The sequence below is a fragment of the Protopterus annectens genome, chromosome 2.part1 (assembly GCF_019279795.1).
Source record: "Protopterus annectens isolate FY-2018-M chromosome 2.part1, PAN1.0, whole genome shotgun sequence".
NCBI lineage: Eukaryota > Metazoa > Chordata > Ceratodontiformes > Protopteridae > Protopterus > Protopterus annectens.
This window is the reverse complement of record NC_056729.1, coordinates 1,037,692,213-1,037,706,177: the sequence shown is the minus strand read 5'-3', so window position 1 is coordinate 1,037,706,177 and position 13,965 is coordinate 1,037,692,213. Positions and strand designations below refer to the sequence as shown.

At 42.8% G+C, this 13,965-nt stretch overlaps 1 protein-coding gene across 2 annotated transcripts in view; it reads left to right on the top strand.

The window, feature by feature from the left end:
* SORBS2 (sorbin and SH3 domain containing 2) overlaps nt 1–13,965 on the top strand; it is a 3,647,154-nt gene that overhangs the window by 2,008,751 nt on the left and 1,624,438 nt on the right. For both annotated transcript variants that reach the window (XM_044062620.1, XM_044062621.1), the window contains 2 exons: nt 3,127–3,193; nt 4,714–4,749. In XM_044062620.1, coding sequence (XP_043918555.1) covers nt 3,127–3,193; nt 4,714–4,749 — 103 coding nt within the window. The remainder of the gene's footprint in view (nt 1–3,126; nt 3,194–4,713; nt 4,750–13,965) is intronic.

Below are 13,965 nucleotides of genomic sequence, written 5' to 3'. Positions count from 1 at the left end.
CAAAGTCATCCTCATTGCACCCTGTTGGCCTCGAAAAGTCTGGTTCCCTTTCCTTTGGGCTCACCTGATTCACCGACAATGGACTCCGGGATTACTGTCACATCCATAAGGGTTGATCCACCCAAACCTATCGAGCCTCAAGCTGACAGCTTGGTTCCTCCACTTCAAGTAATTGCCAGGCAAAATAATCTATCTTCCCTGTACGAAAGATTCTTCTGGCTTCCCAAAAACCATCCACCAGAAAAAATTATCTTAGCAAATGAACAGATTCATGTTTTGGTCTCAAGAAAAAGGACTAGACCCCTTATCAGCTTTGATTAGTTTGGTTTTGGAGTACTTATCGAGTCTACTCCATTCAGGAGCTTCAGCTTCTACTATCCTTGTCCACTTAGCAGTTATCTCAAACTTTCATAATTGTTTCCAAGATTCCTCTTAAATATCTCACCACCTCTGTAAAACCTTCTTGAAGGGAGTCACACATATTAAACCACCCTTCAAAGAGCCGATTGAACCTTGGAATTTGACACTGGTCCTACAAACTTTGACACCCCCCCCCCCTTTGAACTTGCTGTCACTTGCGATATGAAATTTTTGTCTTGGAAAATCGTATTCGTGGTAGCAATTACCTCAGCAAGAAGAATATTAGAATTACAGGCCTTGTGCATAAAATGCCCTTACATATTTCTCCACAAAGAGAGAGTATCACTTCAGACTAATCCATCCTTTCTACCCAAAGTTGTGTCGGAATTGAATATTAGTCAATCCATTGATCTGCCAGTTCTCTTCCCACATTTTTCTAATAAAGGAGAATCTTCTTTGCACTTATTGGATGTGCATAGACAATTACGCTTCTACTTGGATAGGACTAAACACTATGAAAATCTGACCAATTATTCTTGTCCTTTTCAGGACCCAAATTGGGAAAACCTGCTGCTAAAGTAGCTTTGACTAAATGGCTGAGAGACTGCATTTCCTTTGCCTACCAACAAAACCAAATGCATCTAAAAACTAAAATCAAGGCGCATTCGACCAGATCAGTTGCTACTTCAGTTGCTTTTCATTCCAGAACTTCCATGGTTGACATTTGTGCAGCAGATACATGGGTTACTCCTCATACCTTTATCACTCATTACAAATTGGACTTGGTCTCCAGGGGGAGAGCATCCTTTGGCTCAATGGTGCTCAGGAATATCCTTCCATAGGGCCTCCCAGGAAAGAAAGTAGCTAGGGACTCTGTCCCATCTGTCATGAGTGAATGAAGATTAACAACATCAGATAAAGAAGTCATGTTCTTACCATAATGTTCCATCTGTGTTGTTGATCTTCATTCATTCATGACATCCCACCCTCCTACCCCCTCCGAAAGACTCCTGGAGGTTCGAATTTGGTCCTAGCTTCATGATAGAGTATTTGCTGAGACAAGGCCTCCACTTTCTTTTCTTACGTGCAAACTCGATCTGAGGAGATGAGGAGAGGAGCACTATGGGTATCCTTAGCTCAAGAGTTTTTTTGGCTGGAGTGAGCTTGTTATAACAGCCGAGTCAGTTCCAAGGACGGAACCGAGACCCATCCATCATTAATGAATGAAGATCAAAAACACAGATGGAACATTATGGTAAGAACATAACTTCTTTTTACCATGTCCCTGGACTGTAGTATTGTCATGCAACAACGTCTGGAGCTGTAGCATTACTTTCCAGAGGATCTGTACTATGTCTTTCATTTGCTCTTCATGGTGCACAGAGCAGTCCTAATTGAAACAGAATTGTGCAGTGCATGAAGTTTTTCTGAATACACCGCAATACTTGGTATTTCATTAGTTAATTAGTTAGGTAGTTATTTCATTAGCTAGTCAGCAATTTGAATTTGTTTACCAAAATAATGCATCCACTGATCCATAAGGATGATTGTAGGCATTGCATGGGAGAAATTTACACAAGTACAGTAAGTGAAACAGTCCAATACAGTCAGTTCTATAGCTACATCAGGGTGAAATGAGTGGCCAACCCAGGCACAAGCTGTTAAGGGCACAATCAGCAACTGCCAGATGGGAGCAAGTGCAATGTAGGCATTAATTTAAGAAGCAGTGGGTGATATCTCTGCTTCATACATGAATGACAATGTTGCATTTGTGCTTGAATTATCTGGCAGTTGGCACAGTGTTAAGACTGTGAACTAACTGTATTTTCTGTGAAACAGAGTTTCATTCCCTCTGTCCATGTATGCCTACTGTGTGACTTTGAGCAAGTTACTTAACCGGGCATTGTTCCCATGTTAACCCTGAAAAGAGACTGTGTGTCCGGTGGACCTATCTAGTTAACAAATGGTTATTGTTGTTATTATTGCAGTTAGAAGCTTAGTGTGTTGGTTAAAAAAACAAAAAAAAACAAAAAAAGCTTAACAAAGCTTAACAAGCCTTGTGTAACTGTAGCAAGCTGTTCATTACTTTTACCAAAGTCCCTTTTTTGATCAACAACTTTGGAAAGGCCCTTTTTTTGGGGGGGGGGGCATCAACTTTTGGTTGAAATGGTGCCAGTCTGGGAAACTGCCCAGGGTGCCAGATGACTTAGACTGGGCTTTGGCTCTGAATACATTATATAAAAAAGTAATAGTAATCCTTAACTGCAGTTATGTAACCTCGTTCTGTAAACCACTACAGTGTAATACATGAATAGGGTAATGCACTTCAAATCTGAAAGGAACAATTCTATAGTATAACATAGAGTAGAAGAAAGATGGAAGACATTACTTGGTAATCAATGCAAGGATGTCCTCAGTAGCTTGCATACATTATTTTCATTAACTATTTCTTTTGTACTTTGCTATATATTGTAATATGACACAGCAGAATAGGCATAATGTTTGAGCATTACATTCCTCAGAGGGGCTTGAAAGTGGTCACTTTAGCTTTATTACATAACATAACTAATAACTAAAATGCATAAATATCAAAGCTAATTCAAGAGCACTGCTGAGTTCGTTACTTGAATTTTGTCTGTAAATCCTGTGTTCTTAAACAGAAGCACTAATGATTACTTTTGTGTGATATGGGTGATAATAATGAAACTGTCATTTGATACACCATGAGATGTTTGATGCACTAATTCAATGCATTTTATTCTTTAGACAGTGGATCGGCCAAAGGATTGGTATAAGACAATGTTCAAGCAAATCCATATGGTGCACAAACCAGGTAAAGTACAGAATTCTATAGAATTATGACATTAGTTGACCATGCAGTGTCTAATATATTCAAAACATTTTTAGATGTTTTCTAAAACTGCTATAAAAACTGTATTTTTCTGTTATAAATTAATTTGTACCATTTCTCATAGTAGTGTGGCATAGTTTGGTTTGACAGAGTGCAGATTTAAGCATTTGATTTTTAGGCAAATGACCTTGGTATAAATACTTATATAAAACTGAACTGTTGGCAGCTAACAAGTACTTGACCCATACATTTGGTCATAAGCTCTGTAACTACTAGCTACTAAAGATGGTAGACAGTCTTTGCTCCCAGTTGCATTTAATATTTGCATGTACCTGATGCATGAATATGAATATTTTTTCGCCATCCACTGGGAGTGAAACCAGATAAACTGCTCACCATCTTCACTGTAATGAGCTGTGCAAGAATGTGGAGCTTTTCTCCCTGGGCCGCTGATGAAAAGGGGTACCTCTGACCAAGTCAAACTTCCCTGGTAAACAAATGTCAGTAAATAAACAAGCTGCTCATTCATTTTACCTGCATGTGCATTGCATTCCCTGTCACTGCTTCATATTTAACACTATCCTTTAATACCTAATCTAAAATGAAATGGGGAGGGTGAAGCTAAGAAAGAAAGTTACTCTGTTCTGAGATATTTGGATAACAACAGTATTCTCTGACAATAAAATGTAAGCACAGCAGAATACTCCAGAATGGTGGGAAATATGTAAAATACATTTTATCAACCAACTTCTTGATTAGAACTGGTCTTGTGAACTGCGTTAAGCAAGTAAGTTTACTTTTCAAGAAGGACATTGGCAACATATGGCATAATACAGAGCAAGAATAGTAGTTCAAGAAATACAGCTGACATAGGGAGAAGCTGCACAGTTTGACTAAGAATACCTTTAAAAAGAAATCAGAGATGTTTCACATCAGAAAAAATCACTTGCAGAGGTGAACACAGTAAAACTCCATATAATATTTTCCTTTTCCCTTTTATTAAAAAGATTCAGAGTTTCTAAACCTCTCTGTTTACTAGAGAGACAAATGTCAAGAGCCGATGAGAAGAACATATTAAACATGGATAGATAATGGACCAGACCAGAAATGATTTCAGTAGGCCTCAGTTGCCAGTACTTTTAGCAAAATATTACATAAGGCTTGTAGACTGCCCAGCATCTACTACTTTGCACCTAAAAAAACATGTATTGTATGCATTTTTCTGTGCTCAACATTTATACCATCCAGTTAGAGAAAGTGCAGTGTAAATAAGAATCTGTACTTTTTTTTTTTTTTTTTTTTTGCCTGAGAATATATGTATCCTTGTCATGATATGTACTCATCGGCTATCACCAACATTCTCCCCTAGGAGTTCAGGACAAACTCAGAGGTCCATAATGTGACTAAGTACCACTATAGCAATAACTTCTTACAGGGATTGTAGTCTGCTATTATGTCACATTATGTACCTGCTACTGAAATAACTGTATTTCATTTCACAGATGACGTGGATCCGTATTATACATATGTTAACACTGGTAGGAGTTTTTTTTTTACAATTATTAATATTATGTTTGCTATCTGTATGGAAAAAAATATTAAGTATGGTGACTATCTTAATCCACTGACTTGACTAACCGGATTGCATAAAGCTTTATTACTTTCAAGATTGTAAAACTTCCTACTCTTTTTTTGTGTGTGTGTGTGTGGTATGTGCTTAAAATACTTGTGTCTTACATAACACACTTGGCTTGTCAGTGTCATTTTTGATGTAGCTATCTTTAGCATTCACTTTCTGCGTGTGCTTAAACACCTAAGCTGTCTTGTTGACTGATCTGGCTGAAAGACATACATGGAGAAAAAAAGGATGCATCTTGTAAGACTGTTGTGCCTCCATAATTCTGAAACACTAGGGCACAGAGATGATGTGATCGCTCCGAGGGGGCGAGTGGCATCGGACCCTTGTCCGACCCCGTTCTCCCTCTCGGAGCTTCGGTGCAGGTGAGCTTGGCTCCTACATCGGCCTCAGAGCCGTCCCCCTCGGTGTGGAGAAGGATTCCGGTTTCCTTGGAGCCGGAGCCTTCTTTGCTTCATGGCAGGGATGCCTTCTAAGTCATGAGGAGTGTACTGGCCCCTGAGTCAGCACCACGTTTGACCCCACTGACTCCGTTCCCTGTAGTGCCTGCGTCAACCTCTGTCCCTCCTCCAGACCCCAAGCGTGGGGAACCGATGCTCCAGAGCACCCCATTGGGTGTTTCCTCTTCTTCCGAGGCCTCCCCTGATCATTCAGAGGAGGCCCCTCGGAAGAGGAAGTGCAAGAGGAAGCACATTGACTCCCCTGAGTCTGTCACTTCGGATACAGATTTGGATGAATCGGAAGGGTCCCCGAGATCCCCCTCTGAAGATGTTTCCTTTTTGGACATCCTAGAAATGCTTAGGCAGAGGGGGAACTGGACTGCCCTAGCCCCTACTGAGGAAGAATCCGTATTCCTGGATGCGTTTGGTTCCCACCCTTCCACCTCCTGGGTGTCTCCGCCCTTCGATCCACTAATGTCTGTGGTGGCTCGAAGGGCTTGGTCAGCCCTGGATACAGTGGAACCAACCCCGAGGAGGCCTGTCAAGTTTATCACTGCACCCCGTGACAAACAGTTCCTTACCAAGAGTGTTCCCATGGATGCCATGGTAGTAGCAGCGGCCACTAAAAAGGAATTAGCGGAAACTTCTTCCTCTGTCCATCCTCCTAACAAGGAGTCTAGGACTATGGACAGATATGGGAAGCGAATGTTTACTTCAGCGACCTTTTCCATGAGGTCAATGAATTACTTATGCCATTTTACCAGGTTTCAGAGGGATCTCCTAACAGAGCTTGGAGATACCCTCCAGGATCCATCAGCTGAAGGGGTTCAAGCTAAAGTAGCTTCTCAGCTGGTGACCCTTAATTCGGTGGTTAACTCCTCCATGTGGCTCATTTCCTATGCAGCCGATGGTGCAAGTAGAGCCACAGGCACAGGCATGGCTCTTAGGAGACATGCATGGATGCGGTTGTGTAATTTTGCAGAGCCCTTTAGAGCATCATTCACCAGCACCCCTGTGACTGTTCATTTCTCTTTGGACCAGAGGTGAAGAACACTCTCACTAGGTGTGAACAGGAAGGCAAAACTCTCTCTGCCAGTGGAATCCATTTTTCCACTCCTTCCAGACCATATCCCAAAGGTCAGAAGAGTGGAAAAATGTGGTTTCGGAAATCCCAGGGAGCCTCGCCTGATACACGTAGTGACTTTTCCTCCAGGGGCAGAGGAAGAAATAACAACAGACGCCACCCTCGAGGTAGAGGGGGTCCGCAGAACCAGGGCCGCAGAGAATCTTTCTCTGACAAATGCTTCCAGCATCCCTGAAGGGTTGCCCGACTGCCCACCTCTGGAGGCAGTCGGGGGAAGACTTTCACTGTACCCAAAAGCCTGGCAAAATTTAACGCAAGACAAATGGATACGGTCAATTATATCCGGAGGTTACAAAATTCCCTTCTCTCAACCCCCCCCGTACCATCGAGCAAGTCCCTTCCAGATGTTCCACACAATCTGAGGGACCAAGCAGTCATAGAAGTTTTAAGACTGCTAGAAAAAAGAGTCATCCAGGAAGTCCCGGCAGACCAACACGGATCCGGAACTTACTCAAGGTTCTTTTTGGTACCAAAAAAGACGGGACTGGAGACCAATACTGGCTCTCAGCAGACTAAACAAGTCTGTTCAAAGAACAAAGTTTCAGATGGTCACGCTACAGTCCATTCTACCCTTTCTGGGTCAGGAGAATTGGATGTGCTCAATAGATCTCCAGGATGCGTACTATCACATCAAGATGGACAGGCGCTCCAGGAGATTCCTTCGCTTCCGGCTGGGAGCCAGTCATTATCAGTTCAGAGCTCTGCCCTTTGGTCTCACCACAGCCCCCAGGGTGTTCACCAAATGTATGGCAGTGGTCACGGCTCACCTGAGACGTCAAGGATTCCAGGTGTTTCCTTATCTAGATGACTGGCTCCTTACTGCTACTACCAGGTATCAACTTCTTCAAGCCAGGGACTATACAATTGCAATCTGTGCCCAGTTAGACATTACCATAAATTTTGAAAAATCTGCCTTGTTGCCCTGTCAATCTATATAGGAGCAGATCTAGATACAAAAAGTATGTCCGCAAGACTACCGCCGGACAGGGTGGCCACGATTAGTCAGCAAGTTCATATCCTCATGCAATGCAAAAAGGTACAAGTCCGGTCGGTCCTTCAAACTCTGGGTTCTATGGCGGCGGCAATTCTTCTGATACCTCTAGCCCACTTTCACATGAGAATCCTTCAATGGCTCCTCTTCACACAGTGGTCCTTTCAATAGCTCCCCATGTCTCACATGATCACGATTACAGAAACTTGCAAAATACACCTTTCCTGGTGGATGGTCTCCCCGCTAGTGTCTCAGGGCAGACCATTCATCCAACCCCTTCCGGTTGCCACAGTGACCACGGACACCTCACTGATGGGGTGGGGGGGGGCATTATCAGGGCAGGACAGTCCAAGGCATATGGCAACCTCACGAGTACCATCTGCACATAAATGTCTTGTAGAGGAGAGCCGTGCTACTAGCGTTGCAAGCACTTCAGGACTCCCTCCCTCCTGGGACCATTGCAATTCAGACGGACAACATGTAGTGTGGTACATCAACAAGCAGGGCGGAACCAGGTCCTACCCCCTATGTCGAGAAGCACTCAGACTTTGGCAGTGGGTGATTTCCTCCCAACGATTTCTGATTGCAACGCACATCCCTGGGAAGTCCAACGTCATAGCGGACAGGCTCAGCAGAGCTATTCTCATGCCTCATGCGTGGTCTCTGAATCAGGTAGTTGCGGATCTCATCTTCCGCAAATGGGGACAGCCTTGCTGCGATCTGTTTGCAACCCCCTTCAACACCAAATGCAGCAACTATTTCTCCCTTCTACCACTTCCCGGTAATCCTCCCAGAGATGCTATAGTCCACGATTGGCCTCAGGGACTTCTTTATGCCTTCCCACCTTTTCCTCTTATACCCAAACTCATACAGAAAGCGATATTGTTGGGTTGCAAAATGATCCTCATTGCTCCTTACTGGCCTCGACAGATTTGGTTTCCATTCCTGCACTGTTATCTCCTCGAGCAGCCCTGGACCCTGGATCCTATTCCAGACCTGCTGATTCATCAGTCAGGAGAGCTGCATCGATCCCTCCAGACACTCCAGCTCACAGCTTGGTTGATCCAGTTCCAACCCTAGCCAGGCTTCCCAGCATTTCTCCGGCTGTGCGTGAAATTATTGTATCCTCTCACAAATCGGCTACTAGGAAGACGTATGCTAGGAAATGGAAACGTTTCCCTTATTGGGCAGAGGCTAGGAACAAAGATCCCTTTTCAGCCCCAGTTCACGAGATCTTGGAATTCCTAACTGAGCTTTTTCACTCTGGGTCCGCTTCTGCCACAATTAGGGTTCAACTAGCGGCCATATCTAACTATCATGTTGGCTTTTCTAATCTAAATATCATGTCTCACAAGTTGTGTAAAGCCTTTCTTAGAGGGACTACTCTCCTTAGGCCCCCAGTGAGAGATCCCCCTCCTCCTTAGGACCTTAATTTGGTACTAACCTCCTTGATTATGTCCCCTTTTGAACCGGCGGCTTCCTGCTCCCTTAAGTTTCTGTCTTGGAAAACTCTTTTTCTGGTAGCAATTACCTCAGCCAGACGTGTATCGGAACTTCAAGCACTAAGCGTTTGTTCTTCGTACTTAAGTCTTTCACAAGGATAGGGTAGCGCTGAGAGCTAATCCATCCTTCCTTCCTAAAGTGTGCTCAGAAAATAATCTAAACCAATCCATAGACCTTCCAGTATTCTTCCCTAACTACACCAACAAGGCAGAATACAAGTTACACCTTTTGGATGTTCATAGACAACTGCATTTTTACCTGCATAGAACAAAGGATATAAGGAAGTCAGACCAGCTCTTCCTTTCTTATGCTAAGGGCAAACAAGGTCTCCCAGTTTCCAAAGTGAGAACTTAACATAAAGAAGTTATGTACCTACCATAACATTCCATGTTAGTTGTCTTCATCTCGCCTTCTTTCTTGAGTCTCACCCTCCATCCCCCTGTCCTATTGGACCGAGAGGAGTTTAGGTTTCACTGGCTGAGTATTTTCTGGTTTGTTTCCTCTACTGACTTAGAGAGTATAACAGATATGTCCAACCTGTTAGTTTGGTCAGATTATTCTTGCTATGTCTGGGGTTAGCTATTACAAACGAGATCTGGGTAGCTAGCGCTAGGCATCATGGGATATAGGGGTAGCCTCGAGCCAGTAAACAGCTCTAGAGCTATAGAAGATGGCTGAGTCGGAGCCGAGGGTCGGCTCTGATCCCAACAAGCAAGAAAGAAGGCGAGATGAAGACAACTAGCATGGAACGTTATGGTAGGTACATAACTTTTTTATGTGACAACAATTCTTGAGGGAGGGAGAGAGTGTGTGTGGGTGCATGTATGTGTGTGTGTGTGTGTGTGTTTTCCTGAAAATTTAGAAGGCAGAGTCCATGCCCTATCATAAAAAGTATAGGCCCTTCCCAAATCCCAGCTAAAACCACTGAAACTTTAAGAAGAAGAAAACAAATGTTTGTTCAAGTAGTCAAGTATGACATGTAACAGGAAAATAAATAACAGTAAAATTAATGTGATGGTAGATTACTTGCAACTAGCTGAAGGAAACAAAAATCCCTAATTAATTAGTATATCTTAACATGGAATCTATATAAGGTAAATAATATCATATTTAGGAAACAATTACAGGTCATACTGTTTTATTACAGAAATAGTTCATTTAAAGGTATCACACAATCTCTTGTGTTCAATGGTTTCTGTCACTGGAACATAACAGCTTTTTGAATTATTTATTTTGAATTTTATCCTATGGATGAGATGCTAAACCGAAGTTCCATCTGCATGAGTTGATGGTAGCTCAGGTGGATGTAAAAGTTCCCATAGCATCCATCAAAAAGAGTAGTGTAAGTTCCTCAAAGCCCTCATCAAATTTCCCCAGTAGTATAAATACCACCTTGGGTCTCCCCTAAAAAGAGGTTATAAGCCTAGTGATACTAACCCAGTAAAGTAAATAATAATATTAATTAAAAAAAAGTATTATCCAATTATCCATTCTTAACTGTAATTGCACTTGCATGGAAATGGTTTGTAAACACCTAACTGGCAAGCATTTTAAAGGAAGGAAGTTGCACATCACAGTGTGTGGTGACACCATTAATAAGGGTTCAGAAAAAACATTCTTGCTATCGTTATACTTGTGTGTGATATGTGACTTTTCATTTTGCTGTCATGTTTGCCATATTTAGAATTGAATTTTTTAGGAATGTTCAAGGTGGAAGAATTGTATGGCATTGTAAACAGCACTACACATTGTATGAAAGAAACTTCTGAGTAGTTTAAGGATTTTTTTCTTTTGAGTATGATTTAGTTTACAGGCCAGATTCATTAACGTCTACACTGCATGTACCCAATCTGTATTCAAGAGCATCCGTACCACAATCGTTGTGCTTTCTAGTCACTCAGAAAGATTACACTAAGTGCAAATACACTCTGTGGTATCCTTTATGAATCCCCCTCAGTATTTAAGGCTGCAAGAAAATCAGTAGGAAAAGTAAAATTAGTAGGAGGAAAAGGTGTGAGTGATGCTTGTGTTGCCTGTTCACTCAGAATGGTGTATACTTAGTGTAGTAGTTAGTGAATCTCAGGGTATATCTTTTCCTGATTAACGTTATTGTAATATAAAAATATTTCATGAAACGTGCTCGACTGGATTCAGAATACTTTTCCACATTGCACTAAGCAAATATGTGTGATGAGCAGACAATCACAGAGTTTGTGCGATTTAGAAACACAGGCTGTGCAAGTCAGGTAAACCAAGCAGCATGGTTAACTGATGCAATAGCATAGCTGGGGTAGGGCAAGAGGGACAGCTGCCCCAAATGCAAAGTGCTGAATGTGTGCAATCAGGTGATCTGGATCTCTAATGCAATATCGGCTTTTAAAAGTAGTTTGGTACAGTTTAAAAGTGAAAAAAAAATCACTTTCTTTTTAATTAGAACCTGAGTGCTGTAGTGCTCTGTACAGGCAAGGAATATTTGCAGCAGCCATTTTCTACATTTGAGGAGGGTCAGGGGCTGGGCACAGAAATGGGACCTGAATGGCTGGATGTTAGTAGAAAGAACATTTTTTTTTTTCATCTTTACTTGAACAGCTGATGGGGGAGAGGGAGTATGTTGTTTCATGGTACCAGTACAAGGGTACTGGTTGAGCCAACTATGCTTCTGAAGTGCAGCATATGCTAATGGCTGTATACTGACATGGTAATGAGCAACATTATTACAATGAGCACTTTGGGGTTTACCAGTGGGGCCAAACAGGACAGAAACATCTTGGAAATGCTAAAGCAGAGAGCTGGCTGGAAGTCCACCAACACTTCAATGAAGGAGGCCGTATACCTGACGGCATTTGAATATCACCCTTACACCTCTTGGGTGTCTCCACCTTTCAATTAACTTATGGACCTAGTTTCTTGGAAGGTGTGGGAGTCCCCAGATTCAGTGGAACCTGTTCCTAGGAGGCCAAACAAATTTATCACGTCCCCTTCAGTCAAGGCTTTTCTAACTAAGGAAGTCCCATTAGATGCTATGGTTGTGGTGGCAGCCAGCAAGAAGGAACTCTCAGAGACATGTTCTTCTGTCCATTCCCCAAACAAGGAGTCTCGGACAATGGGCAGACATGGAAAGCGCATTTTTTCTTCAGCAACTTTTTCTCTCAGATCACTGAACTGTCTCGCTCATTTTACAAGGTTGCAGAGAGACCTCCTAAAAGAGCTAGGAGATACTCTCCAAGGTTCACTAGCTGAAGGGGTTGCAGATAAAGTATCCTATCAGCTCTCTACCTTAAACTCAGTAGTCAATGCCTCCATGAGACTCCTCTCATATGCATTGGATAGAACAAGTACAGCAGCGGGTTCTGGAATTTCCCTAAGGAGACATTCTTGGATGTGCTTGTGTGACTTTGTTGAGCCCTTTAAATTTTCCTTTGTGAATGCCCCGTTCGATGGCTTGTCCCTGTTCGGGCCCAAAGTCAAGGATATACTCACCAGTTGTGAGCAGGAAGGAAAGACTCATCTGTTGTAGGAGTCTGTTTTTCCATTCTGCTAGACCTTATCCCAAAGGTCAGAAAGGAAGTGAAAAAATGTGGTTCCAAAAATCTCATAATTCTCTTCAAGACACATGTGGTGAAGCTTCTTCCAGAGGCAGAGGGGGAAATAGCAATGAAAGACACTAACCACATGGCAGGGGGGGGGGGGGTCCGCAGAATCAGGGCAATAGAGATTCTTTCTTTGGTAAGCCATTTCAGTGCTCCTGAATGGAGGCCCATTTATCCAGTTGTGGAGGCAGTCGGAGGTCACTTATCTTTGTACCCAGAAGCTGGACAACAAATAAAAGACAAATGGGTACAAAGCATCATATCCAGAGGTTACACCATACCTTTTCCCCTTCCTGTTCTAAAGATAAAAAAGTTTCTGGACGTTCCACCCAGTCAAAAGGAACTAGCAACTTTAGATATTCCAAAGTTGCTAGACAAAAGAGTCATCCAAAAAGTCCTCACAGACAAAATAGGATCCGGAACTTACTCAAGATTCTTTTTAGTTCCAAAGAAAACAGGGGACTGGAGGTCAGTTGTGGATCTCAGCAATCTAAACAAATCAGTAAGAAAGATCAAGTTCCAGATGGTGACACTGCAGTCAGTACTCCCATTTCTGGGACATGACGATTGGATGTGCTCTATAGATCTCCAGGATGTGTACTACCACATAAAACTGGAAAGGCGATCCAAGAGACACCTGCACTTTCGGCTGGGACCCTGTCACTACCAGTTTCGTGCTCTACCCTTTGGCCTCACTACCGCCCCCAGAGTGTTCACCAAATTTATGGGAGTAGTCGCGGCTCACTTGAGAGGTCTAGGATTCCGTATGTTTCCATACTTAGATGACTGGCTGCCACGACCAGTCATCAACTCTGATCTCACCTAGGGATTACAATAAACTACGAAAAATATGCTTTTACTGCCATCTCAGCATGTGGTTTTCATAGGGGCAGAATTAAACTCAACAAACATGACAGCCAGACTCCCTCCAGAAAGAATTCAAGTTCTAAGACACCAGATTTCATACCTTCTGAGAAAGAAAAATATTCAAGCAAGGATGGTTCTAAAAGCCCTGGGAATCATGGCAGCAGTAATAGTTCTGATCCCTCTAGCATGCCTACACGAGAATTCTCCAGTGGTTGCTCTCCACTCAGTGGTCCATGCAATACATACCAATGTCTCACAAGATAATAATAACAGAAATTTGCAAGAAGGACCTTTGTTGGTGGCTTTACTCCACTCTAGTGACTCTAGGTTGTCCATTTTACTTCCACAACCACTGGCCACAGTGACCACAGATGCCTCTCAAATGGGGGGGGGGCATTATCTTGGAAAGCTGGTCTAAGGCATCTGGCAGGATCATGAGGCCCACATGCACATCAGTGTCCTAGAGATGAGAACAGTGCTTCTAGCATTGCAAGTATTCCAGGGCTCTCTTCTGCTGGGAACTGTTGCAGTACAGACAGACAACATGTCAGTTGTATGGTACATAAACAAACAAGGAGGAACC